Source organism: Amblyomma mixtum, chromosome 5, assembly GCF_055824585.1.
Source record: "Amblyomma mixtum isolate Tamu chromosome 5, ASM5582458v1, whole genome shotgun sequence".
NCBI classification, from domain to species: domain Eukaryota; kingdom Metazoa; phylum Arthropoda; class Arachnida; order Ixodida; family Ixodidae; genus Amblyomma; species Amblyomma mixtum.
In genome coordinates this window covers 159,280,567-159,307,328 of record NC_143016.1, presented here as the reverse complement: position 1 = coordinate 159,307,328, position 26,762 = coordinate 159,280,567, and the positions used below count along the sequence as shown (strand labels likewise).

Here is a 26,762-nt window from a genome sequence, read left to right as displayed (position 1 = left end):
AAATGCAGTACAGAGTCTGTCGACGAGAAACTGTGGTTAACGTCACGGGTATAACCAACAGTATATGTCTGGACAGTCTTCATGCTATCCGTCCAGGAACTGCGTAGCGTTGAAGACGGTGGACTCCTGGAACACGCCTATCGGAGTCAAGGCACCTGCAGCGCAAATAAGAATAATGTATACCTCGCCTCAAGTTTAATAACTTAAATGTCAAAACATTTTCTTAAAAGAACGCAGTTCAAACGAAAACATCGTTAGTGCCAGGAACAACGCACTCGTTTAGAAACCATTAGCCGACAGTAAGGAAAATTAGAAGAATGTAACAGTCGCCTTCAGAACAATTAAGTGATCACCTCACTTGTACACAACTTCCAGTATTTTCCTCAAGGTCACATCTATGAATCTCACGTGCACGACTATAAATCATTGTTTACCTGACCCTTAGTTCCCTGTCACATTTATGGATTCACTGTCAAGACAAAAGCATCGAGCGTTATTCGCTTCTCCATTGTCGGTATGCTAGGAAAGAACTTGCTCGTAATGAACAAGTTTGGCGGAAGCCGAGGGTAGGAAGATAGAGGAAAAGTGCATGTTTAAAAACTGTACTAAGCGTAAACAGCTGGGTTAGTTGGTGGTTTGTAGCACTGTCAGTCATGCTTCCAAAGCAAACCCATACACGCGAAGAGAGGCCGAGTAGACACCATGGATGCTAAACTTCAACTTAACTTTATTCTTTAATAGAAACCTTTAGACACACTAGGCGGAGCAGGGGACACCATGCGCACGATACAATTCTGGGAACCAGACGGCAATCGTCGAGAGCGGCGAAGACAAATAAAAGCATATGTTTCAAACAACACGTTTTTTCTTTCTCATCTCTACTTTTTTCTTTTCTACCTGGCTGACGTGACCTATGTAGCAAATGGCGCCTCGGCCAGACTGCACCTTGTGTTAATGAACGCCTGCAAGAGCATGGCGAGGCTATTGCTTCTGCAATCGGCGGAGGGCATTAACCCGACCACACTTGTCTTTGCTCGCGCAAGCCACCATGCAAGGCGTTCCGGGACGCGTGTTCGCCAAATGCAGCCGGTACAGCCAGCGATGACAGCGCCGCTCACCGGCAGGTAGCAGCCACCATTAAGGCTGATTATAAATATTCATTCAGAACTACGGCTTGACATCGCTGCTATGGCGCAGTGGATTAGAGGCACGTGTTGCGTATGGAAGGTCGGCCGTTCGACTCCGGTCTCTGTACTGTAATTTAATTGTTTTTTAATTCATTTTTAAATTTTTTCCCCTTTTAGGTCACAAACCGTCATGCTTAGTGCCATATAACGCCGATTAAGATTTTCAAAACATTTTCTGCATACTTTTACACAGATTATTCAGAGCGCATGAATATCAGTTTTGAATTTAAACTAAATATTACATGGTTAGTAACAATATCTTGGTATAGACTTTTAAGCATTATTTAGGAATTTATTATCCCTTTTACGTAAGCCGTTGTGACAATCTTCAGTCACCGTAATCAATTCACCGTGGTTTCAAGCCTTGTGGCTGTACAGGCTGCAGTTGGCGAATACGCTTCCGGGAACTGAACACGCGCGTTGCGCAAGTTTATTATAGAGAAAAGCTGAGAAATTTTCGAAGCCTTTTGTATTTTTATCGAAAAAGCTAACTTCATCGGTGCTCCATTTGTTGCGCTCGAGAAAAAAGGAATAGGTCATTTAAAGGCACACATGTCCGTCGTGTCAACCAGGTATAGTAAGAAAGAACTAAGTTGCCAGAGTGAACGTGAGAACGTGAGTTTCCTGAAACATGACTTTGTCTTGGTCGCTTCGGATGATGTCTTGTTATTGAAATGATCTCGTGTGCGGGATTCTTCTTGGGGCTTATCTAAATGTACCCTTTTCCCTCGAAAAATAGCTGATTTCAACTCGCTTCCTGGCTGCACCCGCACAATTCAAATGGATGTCTCTTGACCACATTGAAGCTAGTGTTTGGCGTTGCGTGTGTACGATATTTGCTTGTTTATGTTTTTGTTTATGTTCTCTTGTAAATGACTGGCGCCTTATACTTATATACCAACTCCTGCTATATCCCGGAAAGGGCCGCAGCATGTATAATAATAAGTATAAATAATAAGAATATATTTATTGCCACGTAGAGAATTACAGCATTCATACTAATAATAATAACAATAATAATGCCTCCAGCACTGGGCTGTGTCGCTATTGCGGAATAAAATTTAGTAGAACTTCGGTGTCCGTGCTGCCATTCCGGCCCTGGACTGAAAAACTATGGTGACTTTTGAAATGAGAACCGTTCAAAAAAAAAAAAAACGAACGAGAAGCCAATCCGCCAGTACAGCAGCATTTCGTTTCCGCTATTCGAAAATGACTTTTACTTTCTTTCTAAGCTGTGAACTATCCTTGCATGACTGTAGCATTTGAGGATGAAAATGTTACACTTTTAGACCACAACTGAAAACACGCGCATACTTTTTGATGAGATTCATATCAACGACGAGTTTTGGCCGCATATTCCAGCTATATTGAATAACATTATCATTTCCATTAGTCGCGCTTAGTTTACTGCAGGCATGAGCATTTTAGAATCACCTCAAATTTCATCTCACGTGCAGCAGCCACGGCTGCGCTTTCCCAGACGATTTCCTGATCCGAGGCTGCCACCACTCACTAAGAACGCCCGGATGCGTAGGTGAAGTAGACATACAAATTAGCGCAAATTTATTCATAATATGTGAATAAACAAAATAAGGCCAGTTTCCCGTCGTTACAGACTCCTAGCTTTCCACCTCCTTATCTCTTGTCAGTACATGCGGGATTTTGTGGCACTGAGCACTTACGCGAAAATGCTCGTGTGGAACATGGATATTAATATCAGTTATATAATCTTTTTACACGCAACAAGTCTTTTCTGGGCATCTATGACAGAGAGAAAGAATGAGAATAATTTTACTTGCTCAAAATCAAGTCGATTCGAAGCATTCTGTGGTTGAGGCCCCTATTCCGGGGCTCCTGTGGCGTCAGTTGCCTTGTGGGCCTTACCTGTCAGCCAAAGGTTACTTTCCACTTCCTAGCTGTACAGCGCTACCTACAATCGCTCCGATGTGGCGTTGTGTATGACTAGAGCGGCTGTTATTTGTCAGCTAAGTACCTCTTACCAGAGTGACCTATGCTACACTTTATCCTAATACAGTATCAGACAGAACACAAGCTTGTGAGTAGATAACTACATTGCCTTTGTTCATCCAGACTGGGAAACTGAAGCAAAAATTTCACCGTAAGGAAGAAGATATATCATAATGTAAGTCTAAGGAGCCGTGTAAAATTGTACATGAACTGGTGGGCAAGTTGGTCTGACATATCTAGTGAAGCAGCGCAACGGCACAAGGCCAAGGGAAGAAGAGGACAAACACAGCGCTGTGTTTGTCCTCTTCTTCCCTTGGCCTTGTGCCGTTGCGCTGCTTCACTAGATCTGTAAAATTGGTATATGGGGTTTAACGTCCAAAAGTCAGGTGGGTACCTTGTAAAACCATTGGCGCGAGTAAGCGCATCACAGTAAACGCTATTTCCAGCTCCTGCTGTGGTTAGCTAAGGAAACGGCTCTAGAAACGCGAACAACTATTAATGGGACAAAATAAAAAATATTCTAACCTGTTGGGACGAAATGCATCAATTCAAGAAAGTTTTTTTTTTTGCTTTCTCAACGTTAAAATATTTCAGGAACTACCACTGACCCGCCACGCATGCAGTCATGAAGTCGCAGAGGATGCCGGCGACGAGCGCTCGCACGCCGATGGCCGACACCTGCTGCAGGCGCTGTTGACCCCAGGTGGACCAGGCGGACAGCTGGATGCCTAGGGAGCCCAGGTTCGAGAAGCCGGCCAGCGCGAACGTCGCGATGGCCTGCGAACGGGCCTGCGAGCAGCCACAAGCGACCGAAAGGTGGGGCTTTGTGAAGCGCAAGTTTGCAATAAACATCCAGCGCTGTCGTGCACCCTACAGCCAACCTTGGCAACAACACGCGTACTGATTACATAATTATGCCGCAAGCACTAAGAAGTAAAGCTATTACTGGCATGGAAGAATCAGATGTCTAATCCCTATTGCATTTTTCACGATCAAATCGGCTGTGACTGGCTCGCGCTTGTACAGTCAGGGACAAAAGTCTCCGGACCACGTGTTCCTCTAACGCAGCCGATAGCTCTGCTATCAGTCGGCGGCTGGAGACCACACTTGTGGAGGTAAAAGTTAAAATTTTATCGAAGCAACAGTATTAAGCAAGAGCTCAACTGGGACTCTTTGGAGGAGCGCCGTTTACGAATAAAATTATAATTCCTTTACCGCATTTATTTTTAAAAAACTGCTATTAACCCCGAAACTTATCTGCTGCCTCCTCATTTTGTATCCAGAAGGCGCGACCACGACTGGAAAATACGTGAAATAAATTGCCGTACTAACGTGTTCAAACACTCTTTCTTTCCGCACGCCACAAATGAATGCAATAAGCTGCCTCATAGCATTGTTCAATGCCAGTCCGAAGAAAAGTTCCGAGCACTGTTGTCGGAACTGTGATGTACACCCATGTTCATCTGCTGTTTTCCTGCTTTTCCTCTTCCTGTCCTTTCCCGACCAATTGACTGATGTGAATGCTCTGTTGACCCTCTTTTTCACCCTTTGCCGTCCATTCTTCCCTATCCTGTACAAAAAGTTGGCACATGCTGTACGATTGATTGTTTGTATGTATTCCCCCCTGCAATTATGCCTTCATGGCGCTGCAGAAATGTAAATAAATAAATAAATAAATAAATTTTGTTTTTTCATCTCTACAGGTGTGGTCTCCAGCCGCTGTCTGAGAGTAGAGCTACAAGCTTCGTTTGAGGAACACGTGGTCTGGAGACTTTTGTCCCCGACTGTACTTCAAGCAAAAAAGAGTAAAAGAGAGTAAGCTGTAATCAAGCAGACCCCTTTATAAAAAGGAGTGTCCTCTGGCGCACAAATTACTTCATTTCTACTCCGACATAGGCGCAATCGTGTTTTGAGTGCGGGACTTCGGCAGCCATGGATACCGGCCACTCATGGACGTTTCTAACATGCGGAAAGTTCCAAGAAATTTGACCTGTGTTCTAATCTTGCTCGACATTGCTTGTACAACGCTGCAGCATTACGGTGAAGCAGCATATTACTATATACATAGCAGAAGTTCTTCGTTCATAATGCTCGAAAAGGACGTGGAGAAAGTCAGAAATGGAATACCACACGCACAAGCTTGATTGCGTTTTTTTTTTCGTTTCCAGAATTTTCGCCTCAGCAGAAACGAACTACAATAATTAAACAGCTAGTCCGTCACATTTTATAGCAAGGTATTTGTGCCATTCAGGAGTGCTTCATATCTCAAAGTGCCCTGAAGTATTTATAACATAAGCAGTTCATAATGTCAGTACTTTGGGTAGAAGCATAGTCTAACTACATAACTACATTAATAAGAAAAACAGAAAGTCAGCTGCATGTTTGCCCCACGCAGTCTTCCACTAAACATAAGATGATCGCCACGATGTGAACGCCATTAGGTTCATTTCCTGCTGCGCTCTTGCTTCGTTTTTTGACAGAAAACAATGCAAGCCTAAATATATCCGCATGCACTCTTTACTGTTTAGTACATCGAAACACTGCAGCACACAGTCTTATCTAATGCAGCGATTTCGGGCAAAGGACGAGTTCACAGCACGTTCGCCTCTGCGCTCTGCTAAAATATTTTGCGTGAGCACTTTCATTTTCTTCTCATGTATTAAACGTTCTATACTTCCTCTGCTTGATTTTATCTTTTTTTCAGGCTCCCGTACAAAAGGACATCGGCTGCACAAGAAATTCTTTTTGCGTTTCAGTCCGCGAGAGTTTCTTTCCTCTTTTCCGAAGAGCCAGGTACGCGGACAGCGCAGTCCTCCTAATTCACTGCGCAGCTCTGACGGGGAAATCCGCTTCCTCGATATTAACTTTTCACTCACCGACAACCACGTTTGCTGGAGCTACGAACCTCGCTGCAATAAACCCCTCTTAGCTTTCCGCTCCGCCCACTCTAAGCTGGTAAAGCGAGGAGTGATTGCACTTTGTTTCAGAAACGCATTGACAAAATCTTGCCACCACTGCATGCCCCGTAGTTTCCACAAACAAGTGAACCGGTTATCCGCCGCTGGCTACCCGGTTCCACTTCAGGTCTCGGTAGCAGAACGCGTTCTTAGGAACCTGAACGGTCGTGACGAAATCGCAAATCAGTCTAGTGAGAGAAAAAAGGTTGCTGTGCTCCCTTACGTGCACACTGTTTCCCACAACTTGAAAAAGGTAGCGCAGAAAGCAGATGTTAGAGTTGTTTTCACGGCCCCTAACAAGCTTAACAAGCTTTGCAAGCTGACGAAACCCTACTCTTCTGTCAAACAATTATGTGGCATCAAACACCAAACAGCGTACGTGGACTGTGTAGACTGTGTTGTGTACTGCATCCCTCTATCTTGTGGCAAAAAGTATGTTGGGCAAACGGGCTGTTGTCTCAATGACCGGCTACGCCAGCACAACAACAATGTTAAAAATTCCTACGGAAGCAACCTAGCCATTCACTGCAGTAAGTGCCGTAATTGTACTCCTTTGTTAAATCAGTGCCACATCATCGGACGTAGTCGCGATCAACTAGCCCGAGAGATTATAGAAGCACAGAACATAGCATCACTGGGTAGCAATTGTGTAAGCTCACCGTCTATTTCATTGTCAAAAAAAGAACTTGCCTTCTTCAGGGTATCAACGTAATCGTGCACTTATATCTTCATAGTTCTGTTAGTCTCGGTAGCTATACTGTGTAATCGCGCACGTGCAATTTACTGCCGTGTCATAAAAGCGTTCGAGAACTGTTTTAAGCACTTGCGGTTTTACGAAATAAACAGTTGGAAGTAGCGCTCGTCCTTGTCTGTTCTTTCTTCGTCCTTGTTGTCTTAGCGCTTGAAAAATGTCAGATCTGCACCAACTAGCCCGATCCGCTACCCTTCTAAAGAGTTTGAATATAGGAGGTCGCAACAGTGACATCGCGGCCCGCCCAACAAAGGAAGCGTATAGTGAGGGAAGCTGTACCGATATGATCCCCGCCTCGGCGTAGGTAATGAGCTCCAGGTAGGCGACCATCTCGTTCACGTAAGTCTTGACGCCGATGAGCCGCGCCACAAGCTCGCACTCCTCGTACGGCACGCCCAGAATCAGCGACATCGGCAGGAACAGCCGTCCCACCAGCCACTGAGCAAGGACACGGAGTTTCGCGCACGCAGCTTTTAAGACGAAAGCCTTTAATGGCTCATCGTTGTCGACATGAGGTAGTCAGCAGAGGCGTCACGCTTTTCGGTTGGTCGAAATGGTTATGACGTCAGAGTGTGCGGATTCGAAGTAATGAGGTCACCCACGGATGCCCGACGCCCCCTCTTGGAGCAGACGACAACTAATAAAATAGTTGTCGTCCGCTCCGGCAGGGGGCGTAAGGCGTCCGTAGATGACCACAGTACATACCTCATTACTGCGAACAGAGCCATGAACACAACCGAACTCATCGAAGCAGAGAAAGAGTCCTGCTAAAGGGGCAGTCAAAGTCTGCAGTAATTGTGTGTAGTTGAAGTGTTTAGTCAAATAATGCACTAGCACAGCACAAACAGTCTCGCAGTCAGGGCTAAACAGTGCACCAGGAAAGGCTTTCGCCTTGCAGCACTTTAGAGAGCCAAAGTTCCCCCTGAATTTTTCCCAACAACGTATGCAACGTTGCGTCATTTCGTGCCAGCAGAGTTCTCTGTTGATGAATGAAAAGCTTTCATTCTCGACAAGTCGTCTCAGCAAAGTTCGTTTTTCCAATAAGGGAGTAATTATTCATTGTCATCCACCCACGTGAAGTCATAGGGATGTAGAGAGCGGGGCAATCATCATTGTCAAAGTCAAAGTCATTTTATTCAGGCAGCTGTAATAGGCGCTTAGGAGGCAGACATAAAGGCAAATTAATGCTTGACTCAGTGTCAGCCCCCTCCCCTCTTCCCAAACACATCACTCAACACCAGTTACAGTCACGTCATTGAACAAAATTTCGATCAGTAATCACCACCATAAAAGGAACATACTAAGACAGCATATATCATACAGGGCTAAGTTATATTGCGAGGAAGCAAACAGCTAAAATAAGTGGCATGTAGTAATAGGCAGAGAAAATACACAAGCAGGAACAATAAAACGTATTCATAGCGAAAACCATCTGGTGTCTACTTAGAACCCGGAAAAAAGAAGGAAATAGGCACCATTGTGTGCTCAAAAATAATGTGTTAATGTTTTTTTTAAAGGCTTGACTCGAAAAACTGTCAGTAATGATATTCATAACCATGGCGTGCTTATTCAAGAATTCAGGAATCTGATGAGTTAACTTTTGTGCTCCATAGTTTGTACGAATCCTGTCTTTGTTATAAATGGTATGCCAGCGATTATACATGTGTTCTTTATGAACATATTTCTCTACGAACGATAATGCATTCTGTTTGATTTGACTGTATATGGCTATTGCTAGTTTTTTTTACATAGGATTTTTGTGATAGTCAGGATTCGGTGTTTTTGGAATAACGGGGTTAATTTGGAGTAATATAGGTGTAATTTTATTGGCCTCGAAAACGCTCCTGGGTGCATAGCTCACCTGGACGTCCGTGGACTGCCAGCCGAGCTTGGTGGTGGCCGTGTGCAGCAGTCCGTTGAGGAAGTCCAGGAAGGCGAGGAAGCCCACGAGGTTGGCGCACACGATGGCCACCACGCGCACGTTGCTGCGCATGGCGCGCAGTGACGCCTCCAGGGCGCTGCCACCCTGGCTGCAAAAAGCACACACCACTGGTCAGCTCCGCGCTGTCTCAGAGTTTAACAGAAATAACCACAACAACCTCCATGAAAAAACAATATTTCTGCCCAAACAAAAAAAAAACACACTGTACGTTATCACGCACGCTAATGCCGTGGCTTTGGCACATTGGAAAAAAAACTCAGCAGCAGGTAGCTATTATTGCTTCCGTGCGCCGCATAAGAGAATGAATCATAAGTACCTTACAATATAATTAGAGAAAACTGGCATGCACATGAAAGTGATAGCAGCATGCTGTACAGTCACTGATAAATGTAAATTTAAAAAAAAGAGCATATATTGTAGATTTGTACTGATTTGTCATCGAAAACACACTCGCCAATGATGCAAAGAAAATAAAAGGAATTGACGTTTCGGCGCCCGTACCGATGCCTTGGCCACAAAGAAGCGAAGGACGGGAAGGGGAGCTCTTTGTGATCAAGGCACCCGTACAGGCGCCGAAACGTCACAAAGCACACGGAAGAACGAACGTTAGAAGGCTTTGCGACAATAGGTTTAAACTAGCCGACTTATTATTTATTTATTTATTTATTTATTTACAAATAATGTAAGCCTCTACACGCTCATACAGGAATGAGCTACCAGACAAACAAAAAACACAACACACTTCTTTCGTGCTTCGCGTATGTTACGTCTTTTTAGCTCACAAGTTTGCTCCATGATTCAAATTCGTGGTTTCTGAGCTACGAAGACTCTCAGTTGCAGATTTTGGTCGGTCCGATAAGAGTTTGCGACAGATGGAAACGTGAAATGCAAAACTGTTTGTGGGGAACTTCTCCTCATTGGAAAACTGCCATTTTGATATCCGTCTTCAGCCCTTAGCGCCGCATCGTCCTTGCGTAGAAGATTGCAGATCTAAGTAGAGAGTATATGAAGTGTATTTAACATTCTAAGTCCTTTATCCATAGCATTTAGTTTTATTTCGTTCAGTGAACTACGTGGTCTGGTATCCTTTAAAACCATTTAAACAATGGCCCCAAAGCACAGCTAATACCGCAATGCATGCCAACCTTTTGAGCCTCAGCAGGTATTCAAAGGTGCCATCGGGCTTCTCGCGCTCAGGCAGGAGCAACTTGGAGGTGACCAGCACGGCGGGCGCCGACATGATGCACGAGGAGATGAGGGACGTCGCGTCGACCTGAACGCAACGAAGTGTATCGATAGTAAAAAAGGCATCAAAGCGCGTTGAAACAGCCACCTCGGCCACTACGATAAAGCAGCTCCGAATCGCTTTTATTTCGTCCACTCCCTGCGTTACCTAAGAATGGTGTAAGAAAACAACTTCGAGAACTGACCATTCTTTGTGACATAAAGGAGTATTAACGGCCTACAAAGAGAGTACCACCATCTACGGATTTTCTAGTGAAGAATAAAACCAGAGCATGCACTCCAGCCTGTCAAGTAATAGAAGGCAATGCAACATGGTATGGTTACGGACAACTTGACTACCATCGTTGAGGATGGTAGAGCGCAAAACAAACCAGACGCGGAACAGGACAACAAAGACGAGCGCTATCTGTCTGTGTTGTAGTCATCTTGCGTCTGTTTCGTGCTGTACCATCCACAATGAACTGCTACCAACTCGCCTAGCTTCTGATGCTTCTTTAGTGTTGCCTAGCGTCATTGAGTTTAAAACTGTAACTTGGACAGCTTAAACACACCTTATGGGAAGGGATAAGGGGAGATTGAAAGAAAGGGGAGGATGCTTTGCGGCGGAGTACGAGGTGGAGGCTCCCGGTCGTAATTATACTCGGCGACAGTTTCCCTTGGCAACAAAGAGAAGGCTACAGGGGCGGAGCGTCCATTACTGCGCCACTGCGTTAGACAGTTCGGCTGCACAACAGCGCGCCTGGCCTTCTGCCGCATTGCCCTACCCGCGGTAGCTGCACAATGCTGGATGGATGGATAGGAGCGCCCCCTTTGAAACGGGGTGGTGGCAATTGCCACCATGCTCAGCTTTTCTTTCTTTATTATTTTTTGTTTACTGTGATGGCAATTCTCATTAAGAATCGTCATCATCTTTACCTACGGTTTCCTACAATTCTAACCTTATGCCCCATCTCTGCTTTTCAGCCACCAATCCTCTAATCGCTTTTTGCTAACTTCCACTGCAGATTTATTTACATGACCATTGTTATCTTTAAACCCTAGGGTCTCGGGAAGAGTGACTGCGCCTGCATCGACATCCGGATGGATACCATCACATTTCATTATGAGGTGTTCATTTGTTTCCACAGATCTACCACACACTGCACATGTGTCATCTTCTTCGTTAAATTTCTTTTTGTAGCTGCGCGTTCTAAGACACCCTGACCTAGCTTCAAAAAGTAGGGCACTGCCTCTTGAGTTATCATAGAAAAATTCTTTCCTGACCTGCCTTATCCAGCTGCTAGGGCCAGCTGGCGCCATCTATGAAAGCTTCATGCAACTAGACATATTGCAACGTTTCCACAAGCAGCCACTAGGCGGCTGCTCTTCGCAAGTCGCGTGCACCGCCGAGTGGAAGAAGATCGGTTCCGGCCTCCTCTGGGTGCTCTTGGCTTGTTCTCCGGTGCCGTCCACGTCAACCCCCCATTAAAACCTTTCGGTTACGAGCCCCAACGGCTACGTGACACTGGTGGAGGTGCATTCAAGATCCCATGTCCCGGACCTCTTCTCGCAGCGGTTCATCGAGTCCCGACCGACTCCCGCTGGTGTCTACGCCCGTGCATCGCAGCAGCCGCCGCATTCACGGCCTCTCCCCCGAGTTCGGTCTCCTTCCCGCCCGCCGCCCCGTTGAGCTTCATCCCATGGCGCAGGCGAGTTCCCCTCATCTAACCCTCCAGCAGCGCCGTGTGCCGACCAGTTTCCATGGCGCTCCTGCTGAAGACGTCGACGACTGGCTAGAGCAGTTTGAACGGGTGGCCAACTTTAATCAGTGGAGTTCTGCCATGAAGCTGCGCAACGTATTCTTCGCGCTGGAAGACGGCGCCAAAACCTGGTACGAGAACCGGGAGACCGGTCTTCAAAGCTGGGATGCCTTCCGCCAACAGCTGCGCGATACGTTTGCCAGCCCCGACCGCCGCGATCGAGCGCGCCGCCTCCTGGAAGCCCGTATCCAAAAGCCAAACGAGAGCGTCGCCATGTTTGCCGAGGACGTGACCCGTCTTTGTCGGCGGGCTGATCCCGACATGACCGAGGCCGCGAAGTTGCGCCACCTGATGCAGGGGGTAAAAGAACACCTTTTCGCTGGTTTGGTCCGGAATCCCCCCCCCCCCCCCCCCCCCCAGACCGTTGCCGACTTCATCAGCGAAGCAACCCTCATTGAGCGAGCCCTGCAGCAACGTTCTCGACGTAACGAGTCTGCGTGCGTTCAGCCCTTCAGCACGGTGGCCGCTTCGTGCAGCACCAGTGAACTAACTCTCTTTGCGAGAGTTGATCCGAGGCGTAGTTCGCGAGGAGCTCCGCAAACTCCACATCATCTCGCCTGATCCGCCAGCCGCTGCCCTCACTGAAGTCGTGCGCGAGGAGCGTGCGCTGCGCCATGCGCGCTACTTCTCCTCGCTCGATCTCAAAAGCGGTTATTGGCAGATCGAAGTAGACGAACGGGATCGTGAGAAGACAGTGTGTGTCACGCCGGATGGACTTTACGAGTTCAAGGTCCTACCGTTTGGATTGTGCTCCGCTCCAGCGACATTCCAGCGTATGATGGACGCAGTCTTATCCGGCCTTAAATGGCAAACTTGTTTAGTATATCTGGACGACGTTATTGTGTTTTCCCCAACGTTCGAGGAACACCTCCAACGTCTTTCCACCTTGCTAAGGGCTATCAGATCTGCCGGCCTCACGATAAAACCTGAAAAATGCCACTTTGGTTATGAAGAGCTCCTGTTCTTGGGCCACGTCGTCAGCCGTCGAGGTGTTCAGCCCGATCCCGCCAAAACTGCAGCCGTCGCCAACTTCCCTACTCCCTCCGACAAGAAGACAGTCCGGCGTTTCTTGGGACTCTGCGCCTATTACCGCCGATTCATTGCAAACTTTTCACGAATCGCTGCCCCGTTGACGCGACTCACCCGGGATGATGTCACCTTCACCTGGACAGACGAACAGCAAAAGGCATTCGATGAATTACGGCACCGCTTGCAAACAACGCCTGTGCTTGCCCACTTCGATGCCCATGCCGATACCCTGGTTCACACGGATGCAAGCAATGTAGGCCTCGGCGCTGTGCTCGCACAGTGGCAGGACGGCGCTGAGCGAGTCATCGCGTACGCTAGCCGGACTTTGTCTCGTGCTGAATCCAATTATTCCACCACCGAGAAAGAATGCCTCGCTGTTGTCTGGGCAGTGATGAAATTTCGCCCGTATCTTTATGGCCGCCGTTTCCAGGTCGTGAGCGACCATCATTATCTTTGCTGGTTAACGAACTTGCGCGATCCCTCTGGACGCCTTGCACTTTGGAGTTTACGTCTCCAGGAGTTCGACATGACCATCGTGTATAAGTCCGGGCGCCAGCACAACGACGCCGACTGCTTGTCCCGTTCGCCTATCCAGTCGGCGAACGAAGACGAAGAGCCCGACTTCCCTCTCATCGCAACTGTCGACGCAGTCACTGTTTCGCAGCACCAACGTGAGGACCCGGGGCTCGCACCACTCATCGACTTCCTGCAAGCGCGAACTACGGAAGTACCCCGTCCCTTCGCCAGAACGCACTCTTCGTTTTGTCTCCTAAACGACGTGCTGTACAAGATCAACTTTTCTCCAACGGGAAGGGATTATCTCCTTGTCGTGCCAGATATTCTCCGCGACGAAGTCTTGCAGGCATGTCATGATGAGCCCACCGCCGGTCATCTCGGCTATGCTCGAACTTTGGCTCGCATTCAAGAGTTTTTACTGGCCCAAACTTGCGGCGGCAGTGCGCCACTATGTACGGACGTGCCACGATTGCCAGCGACGGAAAATACCGTCTGTAAGGCCAGCTGGTTTACTGCAGCCTGTCCAAGTGCCCAGACTTCCATTCGAGCAGGTTGGCATGGACTTGTTGGGCCCTATTCCAACTTCCTCCTCGGGCAACCGGTGGATAATAGTCGCTACCGATTACCTCACGCGCTATGCTGAAACAAAGGCCCTCGAACGAGGCACGGCCGCCGAAGCAGCGAAATTTTTCGTAGAGCGCATCGTCCTCAGGCACGGCGCCCCGTCAATTGTCATCACGGACCGAGGCACAGCTTTCACGGCCAAGCTGCTGGAATCCGTCATGCAGCTGAGTGGCACTACCCACCGTAAATCCACCGCCTACCATCCGCCGACGAATGGCCTGACCGAACGTCTCAACAAAACTCTCGCCGACATGCTGTCTATGTACGTGGATGTTGAACATCGGTCTTGGGATGACATCCTGCCGTCCGTCACATTCGCGTACAATACGGCGCAACAAGAGACCACGCGCATGACGCCCTTCTCTCTCTTGTATGGCCACGAAGTGTCCACCATGCTAGAAGCCATGTTGCCCCATCACGGCCATGCTCCCGAAGTTGGTACCGAGGAATTTACTCAGCGCGCCGAAGAAGCACGGCAGCTTGCGCGACTGCGCATCCGGAACCAGCAAGGCCGAGACGCTCAACGTTACAATCACCGCCACCGAGTAGTGACCTTCGAACCGGACGACAGAGTGTGGGTGTGGATTCCGATTCGACGCCAAGGGCTTTCCGAGAAACTGCTAAAGCAGTACTTCGGTCCCTACAGAGTGGTCCGTCAGCTGAGTGACGTCACATACGAGCTTCTTCCCGACGGCTCTTCTACTACTCATCGCCGCCAGCAGAAGCCCGAAGTCGTCCACGTCGTGCGAATGAAGCCGTACTTTTCGCGCGAGCTTCGCTAGCAGCCTACCGCCACGCCATAACCGCATGCTTCTTGTGACTGTTCATTTTCTCACCATCCTTGCTTACGAACTGCTTATTTTGTGCCATGTTCTTGTGAACTGCTTTTCTTACCTTCTTTTCTTGCGCATGCATCGGGTCGATGTTTTTTTTTTTTAGGGAGGGGGGTAATGCCACGTTTCCACAAGCAGCCACTAGGCGGCTGCTCTTCGCAAGTCGCGTGCACCGCCGAGTGAAAGAAGAAGAAGATCGGTTCCGGCCTCCTCTGGCTGCTCTTGGCTTGTTCCCCGGTGCCGTCCACGTCAACCCCCCATTAAAGCCTTTCGGTTACGAGCCCCAACGGCTACGTGACAGTATCTAGCAAATTTGTTGCAACCAATAAAACTTCTTTTCTTGTCCACCAAAGCTGAATGTTGGCAACTGTGCTAGAAATATGCTTTAAATAGCAATTATTGTTTAAGGAGAAAATTACTAGCTACAGCCGGGGTATATTCAGCTGCGTAGTAAGAGTGGACGTGTCTCGGCTCCGCAGCTTCTGTTCCACTGCGAAGAGTTCTATCGAAGTATAAGAAAGGGCCAGTAACTGCCTCACTCAAAGTGGACACCCGAGGCGAACTGCGAAGTAAGGGATGGAGAAAAAAAAAGAAGCCAAAGGCGAAGGAAGAAGCAGTTTACGCTGTGCAGGGCTCCGTATTAATCTTCATCACGTGCAATTATGTTACGAGCAACGAGAAAGAACAGTAAACGAGAGTTTTTGCGATTCACCGCTGTCTAAATGTGGTCGCCGCGGCCTCGATTCGATCTGCGGCACCGTGCGCTGTGGCCGAACGGCAACGCCTTTGTTCCAACTAGGCCGCCTGTCGAACGCGTGTATTTTCTAACGAATCAAGCTCGTTATATTATACCATGTGCCGTGGGTGGGTCATATTGTTTTTAGTTCCATTTTGGGAGTCCCACAATACGTTCTGACGCTTCGACAGCACTAACTGCGAAATTAGAGAAAACAAATAGAATAATTAAAAAATCTTGTGGGGTCCACTGGTTCCTGTAAATAGCTATATTAGATGTGTAAAAAGTTGTTAAAATAGAATGTTTCGCTGCCACCCCCTGTAAGATGATATGAACGAAAATGAAAAAGAAAACTGATACATACACATGTAGCTATGCTTATTCTCTCAACCGGTAGAAGCCACAGACTACAGTCATAATTTCAAGTGCTCTGTGCGTTTTTTCCAAGCACAGATGATTCAGTTCAATAGATTTTAGTTGACGTGAGTGTATTTTATCCTCTGTCCGATTTTTTTTGGACCAATGATTCCGGAGCGTTTCTAAGATGAACTTTTCATACACGCAATGTACCTGACCACAGGTTCATGTCTTCGGGTCTTCGTAGTCTGTGACAGTAACACCTGCGTATATTCGGAACGCGGGCACTCGATTCCACGTCGTCGTGGTTCAGTCGTTATGTCCCGTTGGACTCTTCATGACCATATGTGCCACAGCGCGCCAGGCCTTCCGGTAATCCGCTGTCTCTCGGAATTCACAGTTTCACCTTCATTTCATTGGTGATGCCGTCTAACCCCCCACGAGTGCTCCGAATATGAAGAATATAAAGCCTCCCGTTACATCCTTTGGTGCAGACGTTTCTTGTTCTTTCTGCGGCACTTGTGATGAACAAATATGTAAAACTTGCACAATAACACTGAGCGGCTCTATTATGACGTTAGTAAGCGAACATACATGCAACCGTGCCCAAAAATATATTTTTGCAGCGAAAGTCGGACAGCACCGTCTGAATGCACCGGCGGACCATTCAGGCACAGAAGCAAAAGACTTGGCTGAGCGCGCGCCCGTCATTCTTAATCTTTACTCGACGACAGCATTTAGGCTGTCTCCTCAAAAAAAAATTCCGCTTTCTGAGCAACGAAATTCCCTGATTGGCCAATTTCATTATGACGCCTGCATGGTCATGCAACCTCAGCTGACCAATAAGAGAGCACCACGAAATTTGAAAGCTCCCACGAAACCCTTTGATTGCTAGCAAGACGTCACATGACATCGTGGCGTCATCATAACCTGCCCGCCATGGAAGGTGGCAAGCAGTAACCGGACTGTGGGCAAACTGCCCACCGCTGCCTAATTCAATGCAGTTGACAGCTTCCCCCCGTCGCGCTGCACATGAGCTTTACGAAAGCTCGGGAAGAGCAGCCTGGCCCTGACAAGCTTCATCGGTGGACTTGTTGAAAGAGCCGCATGCCGACGCAGTGGCGCATGGCTTAACCGCCGCACCACTGCGCCAGGAGTGGTATGACGACTCCGCGCGACCTATGAATGCGACTCAGAGGGTGGTGACGTCATAAACACTGCGCGACCACCAATGAACCATTCATAGGGCACCACTAAAGTTGAAAATCTGAGGACCCCAAAAACTTGGAAGTTGTCCCACGCCCCAATATTCCTAAGGACTCCGAAAATTTTGGAAGTAGGTTTACCACAGAGAATGGATTAAGGCGGAAAAAGTGGGTCAGATTAGCAAAATTTCATATGATAATCCAGTTGAAGTACTGGGACTTTCTGGAATGTGATGAATAACGGATACTGGTTTCAACCGGAGTTTTGGGGTGAAAATGGCAAGAACATTAGATACTCATTGTAGGCACCAGGTAGGCAACCTAAGCATTTACTTTTTAAAATGTGGTTAAAAAGGCCCTCAACTTATTTCTTGATAATGAAGGGAAGGCGTGGCGGAGCGTTATAACTGGCATTCTGCCAAATAGTTTGGCCGAACGATGGCGCGCCGCTGTCTACGCGGTAAACTCACTCCGTTCATAAGGCAGCTGGCGTCATCTGTGCAAGCTTCTTGTAACTAGGCTTGCTTTGAATTGTTGCAGTACTCAAGAAAGCTTTCCTGTTTGACTTTTAACGCTGCAAGTTGGCAGCTGTGTTAGCAATTTGCCTTATACGTACAGTGAATACTCATAATTTACTATGTTTTCAGAAGACCAATAACTGCAAGCGGGGACTTTATTCCGCTGCGTATGAAAGTAAGGCGGGTTTTGGCTCCGTTGCCGGCGCTCCACTGGCAGAAAAGTTGTCGCGGAGTAAACCATCCGTTTCAAGAAAGCCCGCCTCTAATTTTTGCAACCTGGTTGCAATTAGAAGTTTGTAGCTGAAAATTAGTAATAACCATGTCTGTTTTTGGAATTTAGAAGACGTGATTTTCCTCACTGTGGCGGCTCAACATATTTTGTCAATTTCTCGCACAGTTTGGAAATTGCACGCCTGCTGTGTGCGTACAGCGACGTCGGTCAAATCGCGTTACTGCGCGGTGCACTCGCCACGTGTGAAGCTTCTCTCTCCCGCCCGCGCTAACCGCGCTGGGCTGCTCGCCGCTGCGCACTTCTCCTAAAGAGGGAGAGACGAGGACGTCGAATAACACGTGCACCGCGGAGTAACGTGATTTGATGGCCGTCATTGTGCGCACGTTGGAGGAGCGCGATTTTCGAATTGGGCAAGAAGTGTCCAGAATGTGTTGAAGCACATCCCCTAAGATAATTGTGTTTTCGAAATTCTAAAAACAGATACGGCTATTACTAATTGTTAGCTCTAATTCATTAATTGTTGCAGGTGCCCGTCTGTAATAGTATAAAACGTTATCTATTATAATCTAATAAACCAGGTTAATAAATAATATTGTTCACCTGTCGTCTGACGTCCGTCAACACAGGTATTACATTGCTAAAAAATTTTAAACTGAAGGGGACAGACACTAAAGCTCCGAATTAAAGTGGGACGCGAGAGCGTTAATGGGTTGACGCCCATATATGCGGATTGAGTCATTCTTTATATTCACAGATCGGTAGAAGTCTTCATACCACTACTAGTGCGCTGTTAAGCGGTACGCCACTGCCCCGACAGGTGACTGTTTAAACGGTCACCTATCACGGCGGGCAGTTTGCTCACAATGGCCAGGTAACCACCTGCTAAGGTCGGAAGGTAGTAATGACGTCGCCAGGTCAGGTGACCTAAGTGGCAGGTGGTCACCTGTTTTCCCGCTCAGAGCGCCGTAACTGTCGACGACGACACCAACGACGACACCAACGACGACGCCGGATTTTCTGCAGAACGGGGGCTTAACGCTGTCGCGTTAGGAATTTATCTTTTTACATAAAAAAGCTACTTTAAAATCGCAAAGCGCTTTCCCTGAAACACCCAACAGTTGGCTGTGTCATTGCACCGTGCCGTCTATTAAAAGGGTCGTGAAACGTTTTCCGAAAATTTTGAACGACGTGTGTATTTAGAATTCTGACCCTTCATTCTATAGTATACCTTGGTTCGTTTCATCGTCTGGGTTGATTGAATAGCGAAAAAAACTAAATTTCGGTTTCCCAGCACGCGTCCCCCTCAACCATGCCCTCAACTCACAGCAAACGTCATTTTAAGAAGCCAATCAGAGGCTTCTGTCGTCAACACAACATGGCGGCTTAGCGAGTCCTGTTTAGCCATAGTTGACCGAGGTTACAGCACGCATATTGACTCGAATGTGGCACTGTCGTCTGCTCAGAATGGAGTCTGCTAGCTGTCAAGCTGACATATGTGCGAAAACTTGGCCGGCGCGCCGCACCAGTCGCCGCTTGCGAACGGCCGCCTACTGCAAGCAGGGACACGGAGCGGCAAGCATCTTTGCGCCGCTAGACTCATGCCCGGCCCACATCCGGTGGAACACTTTGCCACCGCACACCAGCGCCAGCGCGCTGCTTTGCTACTGAAGTTCGCACCAGAAAAGACAAAATAGCGGTGTTATAAGAAAGACTACCGGCTGTACTCGGGCGGCGACAAAGCATGCCTGCCCACGAAGCGCGCTTTCGGCAACGGCGCTGGACGCGGGCGCGCCGGGCGACGAACTGCACTGCTCTCTGGCTGCCCTGGTCGTCGCTAGGCCTGTTTCGCATCGAAGCCGCGGTGGACAGCGCTTCGGAAGTAGCCTGGGTTGTAATAAAATGCCTGCTTTTGGCATCGCTTTACTGTCAACACCATCGTCTCACAACAAAAAATATGGTCATTGTTGCGGTGCGCTCGGCAGCGGAGCTATATAGCGGACGCCACGCGCGCAAGCCGGACCGCAACGGCCGGGCAGCGGCAGCTGAGCGGCGGTTGTGGCAAGAAATTTGCTCGTATTGCAGTTGCTGCTTCTACCAGCTACTCGGCATTGTTCAACGCGCCGGGCGATGCCGGGCGATGAACTGCGAGGCTTGGCGGCGGCCCTGGTCGTCGCTAAGCCTACCTGGTTTTGCATCCATACTATCGATACCGCAGCTGAGGGAGCTTCGGAACCGGTCAGCGCTGTAAAAGGTACTACTCTCGTCACCCCTTGAACTGCGAACCTGTCCCATAATAAAATAAAGATATGCTCGATTTCCGCGACGCCAGCGGAGCTAGCAAATGCCAGCTATGCGAGCGGCGACCAGGCAGTAAATAAAGCGGTCATGGGATGAAATTTGCTTGTATCGCCGAATTAAATACTGCCAGCAACTTGGCATCAGCCAACGATCGTCAAAAATAATTCATTTTTGGCATTCATCTATTCCAGGGCTTGTTATGAGCGTGAACAAATAATACTAGCGTGTTTTTCTAACGCCGGCGGCCGGCATCCAGGCTGACAGGCCGGCCCCGAGAAACGCGCCCCCGCGTCATTATGATGCTGGCGCTCTGCGCGCTCGCATATCCTGCCACTTGTCAGTGCGACCCGCCGCGTGCCGCGTGCGGCCTGTCTTTGACATCGGTTGGGCGCAGGCGGCGAGCTGCTGTCAGTCGTTGTTACGCCGCTCGCAACGGCACGTCGCGCGCCCGGCAAGTAGCAGTCATGCCGAGAGCCCGCGACACCTCTGCCTGCGGGAGCCCCGACCTTGAACCTCCTAACCCGGTCGTGGACTCGAGTCTTCATCTCTGTCGCAAGGGGCGGGTTGACTCGCAGCCCCATCTGCAAATTATGCCTAACCCTCTTCACGCTTCTGGAATATATTTTTCTGCAGCAAAGAAGAGAAGCGCGGAGCCGATGCGCGCCGCGATAGCTGACTCGTTCGTATCGAGTTCATATAAACAGAGAGTCGTCGAGATGGGCTGACCTTACTCAGCTCGATTCTCTGACTCAAACCACCGCTGTCAAGGAACACCACCTAGATAGGTTCACGTAAGCAAGGCTATGCGAGCCTCTGATACTGAAGCCAAGGAGGATGGAGAAGCAGAACCGAAACCGAAACTGGTCCCAGGTCAGTGATTGATGTATGATCACGCGCTGCAGTTTAACAGAGTGCAATTACGCGTGCAAATAATTGGAAAACCTTGTTTCACTTTCTGAATTTCTCATAAAGCTATTATTTTAGGGCAAACGAAAGTTGAAGATATCCGTACGTTTCTGAAGATCTTAAAATGACGTGGTCGAGTAGTGCGTGTGCCAGCCGACGGCGGCGCATGGTCGTTTCATGAGCACAAGGCAGCGATTTCGGACGGGCTTTATTAAATGCAGACTCAATATTGAGTCGAAATATTTCGGAATCAGCATGTTTAATGTTTATGGAAGCAGCAAAAATTAAAACCGGGCAGCTTCATTTTCTTTTCACAACCCCTTTAACGCTGTAACGTAATGGCTACCGTTCTGCAGAAAATCCGGCGGCGTTCTCGGCATCGTCAGTTCCGGCTTTGTGAGCGGGAAATTCCCGGAGAAACCTAGGTGCATCACCTGGATCACGTTGACTTGTGGCGCCATCATAACTTGCCCACTGGATTGTAAGCAAACTGACCACTATCGCAGGTGGTAGTTTAATTAATGATTGGTCGCGAGAAGTTGCTCGGGAAGAGCAACCTGGGTCGCACATGCCCTCTAGGTGGCAGCACCTGCCATCGCACGGCAGCGGCGCATCGCTTAAGCGCAGCACCACTGTGCCAGGAGTGGTATGAGGACTCCCAGGGATCTATTGATGTAAAGTCGAAAATAACAAATTCCACATAGAGTATTGTGCATTTTTATCGTGAATATTTTCACATATTCACGATAAAATTCACGCCATCAGTTTCCTGCTTTCCACTGCAGAAAACAGATGGCCCCACTGTCATCCTTCAGAGAAAAAACTGCGTTTGCGGGTTCTGGTTCACCGATCTCTACGTAGACAATTACGTTTTCGCATCATGCACGGCTCAACTAGGTACCGTTGCAATACTTTTTACGATACAAAAGTTACCATAATACGCAAGCTCTGTGTGCTGTTTCACCGCAAACGAGCTAGCGGTTGAGGCGGGAAAATGTTTGAAAATATTTACGATTAAAACGCACAATACTGTATATGGTCATTAAATATTAACGCTATCGCATCATACCCTTAAAGCGGAGCTTAACTGTCCCCGCAAAATTTTTCTAAAAATTGCCAATAAATCTACAGAAACGCTGAAATAAGTGTGGCTCATGTGAGATCGCGCAGATTTGTGTCCTTCGATTTCTTGCGGACAGCAGCAGAACACTGTGCTTCATTACCTCCAAACGCTCACCTGGTAGCTGATGAGCGCAGCGAAGATGGCTGCCGAGATGCTCCCGAATCCGGAGGCCATAGCCGTGTGAAGCTGGGACAGCGTCATCTCGCTCACGAAGGCGCGCAGCATCCAGGGAAGCTCGTTCTGAATCATGCACATTCCCGCCTCGCTTTTAGGGGAATTGCAGTAAACGCGCGGTTGCTAGTCATTGTGATGTGCTATCAAGCACTGAGAGAACGCTCTTAATTGTTATAGAAGTTGTGCCCTTTTTTGGGATGGGCGTGTATTCTAAAAATTAAAAGAAGCATTCTACACAAATAACATCAATTACGCGTTTTGAATCTTGCATTGAGTTCCGCCTAATTTTATTTCTTTGCCAGTTACGTGCTCGATTTGTTAATTAGGCTACAGCAATTGTCCATGAACAACCTCTTGCAAACTGCCAATTGCGGCAAAAATTATTCGTGCCATTATATAGCGTTGCCAGGTTTGCCTACTTTTAAAGTCTATATGAAAGCCAAATAATGAAATAGTCACTTTTTACACCAATTCTTCGACTTCATTCTTGCTTGAGTACAACAGAAAGCTATATACGAAAATTGTCATCCTCTTGTACCATCCCTGTCGTCGAAACATTACGTGGTATCGCCTCCTAAACTTGGCAAAATACCTCTTGCTCCTGACTTGTTAGTGGGCAGCTTAGTGCTTTTGAATGGGCAACCGATGGCCTTGGCCGAATTGAAGTCAAAGACTGCAGCTGTCACCGCCCCCTAATTTCTTTGTGTTGGGGGCCGCAGGTCTGCCTAAACAATCAGTTAAGTTTGATTTCGCCAGCATGCCTTTTTGTGAACTACGCCAAATATCTGTTTGTCTCAGGTGCCACGTAGTACGTGCTATGTGCCAGCGAGCATCAGAATCAGAAATGCCCCACAAAGCTCAACATCTTTCTTGAGTACATCTCAGTGCTGAAGGCAATTCCGCACGCTCACCCAAATCATGAGCAAAACGCCCGAGTCATATGTCAACCCGTGCAGCATTTTAGCGAATAAACAGCCAGCATGACCTGCGCACCGCTGTCACGAGGTTCACGAAATTTAGGAACAATGCACAAAAAGCTACATCGTTGCGTTGTGGCTAGCAATAATAAGTACGCATTAGTACCAAAGATTTCACCTAAACGGTATTCAGCCTGAGCAGCTCTGTCGCCAGCGAACGTAACTGCGCGCCTTATTTTGGAGTTGGAAGTGCAGCGCTCGTCCTTTCGTGATCATTCTCTCTCGTCATCCCCGTTTCGTTCGCGCTGGGACAAGTTCTTGTACCAGGCACGTAGCCAGAATTTTTTTTTTTTTGCGGGGTTCCAAGGTAACTCTGTTTCAAACGGGTAAGGGGGGATTGGATGCTGGACGTCACACGCCCAAAAGGACTACAGAAAATAGGACCGGGTTGGGGTTAGCTTGATTTCGGAGATGGTTTGGTTTGGTTTATGAAGTTTAACGTCGCAAAGCGACTAAGGCTATGAGAGACGCCGTAGTGGAGGGCTCCGGAAATTTCGACCACCTGGGGTTCTTTAACGTGCACTGACATCGCACAGTACACGGGCCTCTAGAATTTCTCCTCCAAAGAAATTCAACCGCCGCGGCCGGGGTCGAACCCGCGTCATTCGAGTCAGCAGCCGAGTACCATAACCACTGAGCCACCGCGGTGGCGTTTATTTCGGAGATGGGGGATTTGGATACGTGCCTGCCACGACCACAGGTCCATACATCTACGACACCTCGAACATTCGGTCATCAGTCCCCATTTACTCACTGCTCATACAGCGTGAGTCCCCGTGCGATCGAGCTCGTTGTTGTCAACTTGATGGCAAATCACAAGACTCGAGAAGGAAACATGCAGCAAGTCATGCGAGGAATTCCAGACCAGTACCAATTAATGTGGCGATACGCGACCCATCCCGATACCAAATGCCGGGCCTCGAATTTCCGCGGTGTTGGTCAATGATTGTCGTACCTGCGCCGCGAAGATGTTGGTGGAGACGCAGAGCGCATCGCACGCCGACACGCCCATGCTCCACTGCAGCGAACTGGCGACCCCCAGGATGACCTTGCGCAGCCAGCCGTAGAAGGCGACGAAGGACATCAGGAAGGAGAAGTACACCGTCATGCACATGATCTGCGCACAGCACCAATGTCCACGTATTAAACAAAAACAAGAAAAAAGGGGGAGCAGGGAGTCACTGCCCCCCAACACCCCTCCAGCTTTCGTGTATGCCCGCCTTAAATATCTGCTTCACCCTATCGAACTTTTCGCTGCTTGCAACTTTTGGACACGTGGTTTCTGAGCTATGGTGCACATGCATAGTAACCTGTCACTATGAAAACCGCCAATCAGGACGCTCCTGGCACAGCCCAGTGGCAATGTGGCTGCGTCCAGAAGGGCAAAGTGTAAAAGGTGTATGCGTATAGCGGGCGCTCATAATCAGTGCGGCTATGTGAATGGGCCGCCACGTTTTGTCTTCAGAAACCCTTACTGTGCTCCACACAATGTCGCTCAACATCCCATATCTGCACAACAGCCTCCCTATACCACTGACGTACACACTTTAAAATTTATAACTTACTGCGGCGAACTCTTAAACCAGCACAATTTTACGAAAGAGAGCAATGGTTGCCGTCAGCACGAGAATGCCAAAAAAGGCGAGATAATAAACGTAAAAAACCCTGCTACTAATTAAGGCTTCTGGCCTTGCTTCTGAAACAGTGCACGATTAAATGGAACGGAGGCTTGCAACCGCCTTTCTTCACGATGAACACGGTAGTGTCTGCTTTTGACGTCGCGAAATAAACTCACTGGAAAATTGTTCTTCTAGAGTACGAGAAGGGCTCGTTCCCACCGCAAACATTAAGCATAGGCTATAAAAATTGCTTTTCTTTTCAGAATTCGACTGTATTTCGGGATTTGAATTGTCAAGTTTCTAGGTAGAGCATGCCAAGTCGGATTGCGCTAGCATTTAAAATTGCGACGTAATCACCGATTAAAAATGTTCATGCATCTCCTCGCTGCGTCGGGGAAATACGGAGAAATTTGTGATGGCGTCACTCTTGCCGAAATATTACATTTCCGCTCCCTTTAACTTGAGTGTCGCTGGTTTGCTGTCTTCAAGCAGCCGTTTCTTCGATGCAAACGAAGCGCCGTCGTCCATGACGTGATCACTGTGGTCGCCACCCAGCGCTGTGCCCTCCAGAGCAGCCTGAACGCCGACGCGGGCTTTATTCGCGATACGTCACCAATTCAAATTCTGGCGCAAAAACACTTTGCATGCTCTGCCATCAAGTTTCACTTATTCGACCCTTTTTGAACTCGTCGAATTGCAAAACGTCTTCAGTTGCCCACGAATCTCTATTGTGCATTCCGCCATATGTCAGGCATAGAGTTTCTTACTATTACCTAGAGGGAAAGCTGGCAACCCGTCTATGGGAGTTTGCGTGGAGGCCCCTCGTGACCACTTCAGCCACTATGGGCGCTCAAAGCATCATGGGGCGGTGAGCTACCGATTGCAGAACTACAACTTTTGGCGTAAGAATAATGCAAAACTAAGCGCTATTCAATAATCAAGAATGTCCTAACATTCAATATCCTGACTTTAAATTGCAACAAACGAGCAGAAAAGCATTTAAGTGCAAAGTTTGCCCAAAATAAGAGATGGCTAGCTTTCCTAGTGGCCAAGTAATGAACACTACAAAAACTAATATTTCGTAATTAACCGGCGCATTTGTAAAAGTAAATATGTTTTAAAAAAAATGTTGTTGTTGAGACACATTAAAAGGTTTTTTAATGGCATTTCAGAAAAGTGAAACCTTTTATTGGCGTCGTATGCTGTTGCGTTTTCCCTTCTACGGCTTTTGCACACTGCGTTCGCGCCAAAGCCGTCTGCGCACGCACGAACAGCGTTTTCGGAATGAAACATCTTAGTAGTGACACTCCATGTTCCCGAAAAAATACGACTGTCCCGCACCAAGTAGCTCACCGGCCCATGATGCTTTGAGCGTCCATGGTGGCTGAAGTGCAGCGCCGCCAGCTTTCCCTCTAGGTAATAATAAGAAACTCTATGATGTCAGGGGATGGCGTGTTCTGTATAGCCCACGCTCGGAGCAAATTCTCACGAAGAGTCGTCGCCGTACCAGGGATCGTACGGGCTCGCTTACGTAGAAGGCAAAGACGTGCGGTTGCTGCGGCAGTCCTTCGCTGATGAAGCCCGTGGCCGTGTAACCGAAGGTGAACTCTGCGCCCACGCGCGAGTAGTTGATCATGGTCTTCAGCTTGTCGCCCAGGCACATCATGACGCCGCGGCCGACCGACGAGCGGATCACGACGGCGCCCATTGCGAACTGCATCAGCACGCCCGTCAGGACCACCTGCCACGCGATCTGGACGGGAGGC

At 48.2% G+C, this 26,762-nt stretch overlaps 1 protein-coding gene across 1 annotated transcript; it reads right to left on the bottom strand.

Moving 5' to 3' along the window:
* Window positions 1-26,762, bottom strand: LOC149344289 (sodium/nucleoside cotransporter 1-like). The gene is made up of 8 exons (XM_089547200.1): window positions 26,528-26,762; window positions 24,333-24,494; window positions 22,341-22,466; window positions 9,951-10,078; window positions 8,725-8,893; window positions 7,143-7,301; window positions 3,764-3,944; window positions 1-155 (listed from the first exon to the last, which is right to left on the bottom strand). Exons 1-8 carry the CDS (start codon window positions 26,714-26,716, stop codon window positions 85-87), a joined length of 1,185 nt encoding a protein of 394 aa, XP_089403326.1. The 5' UTR covers window positions 26,717-26,762; the 3' UTR covers window positions 1-84.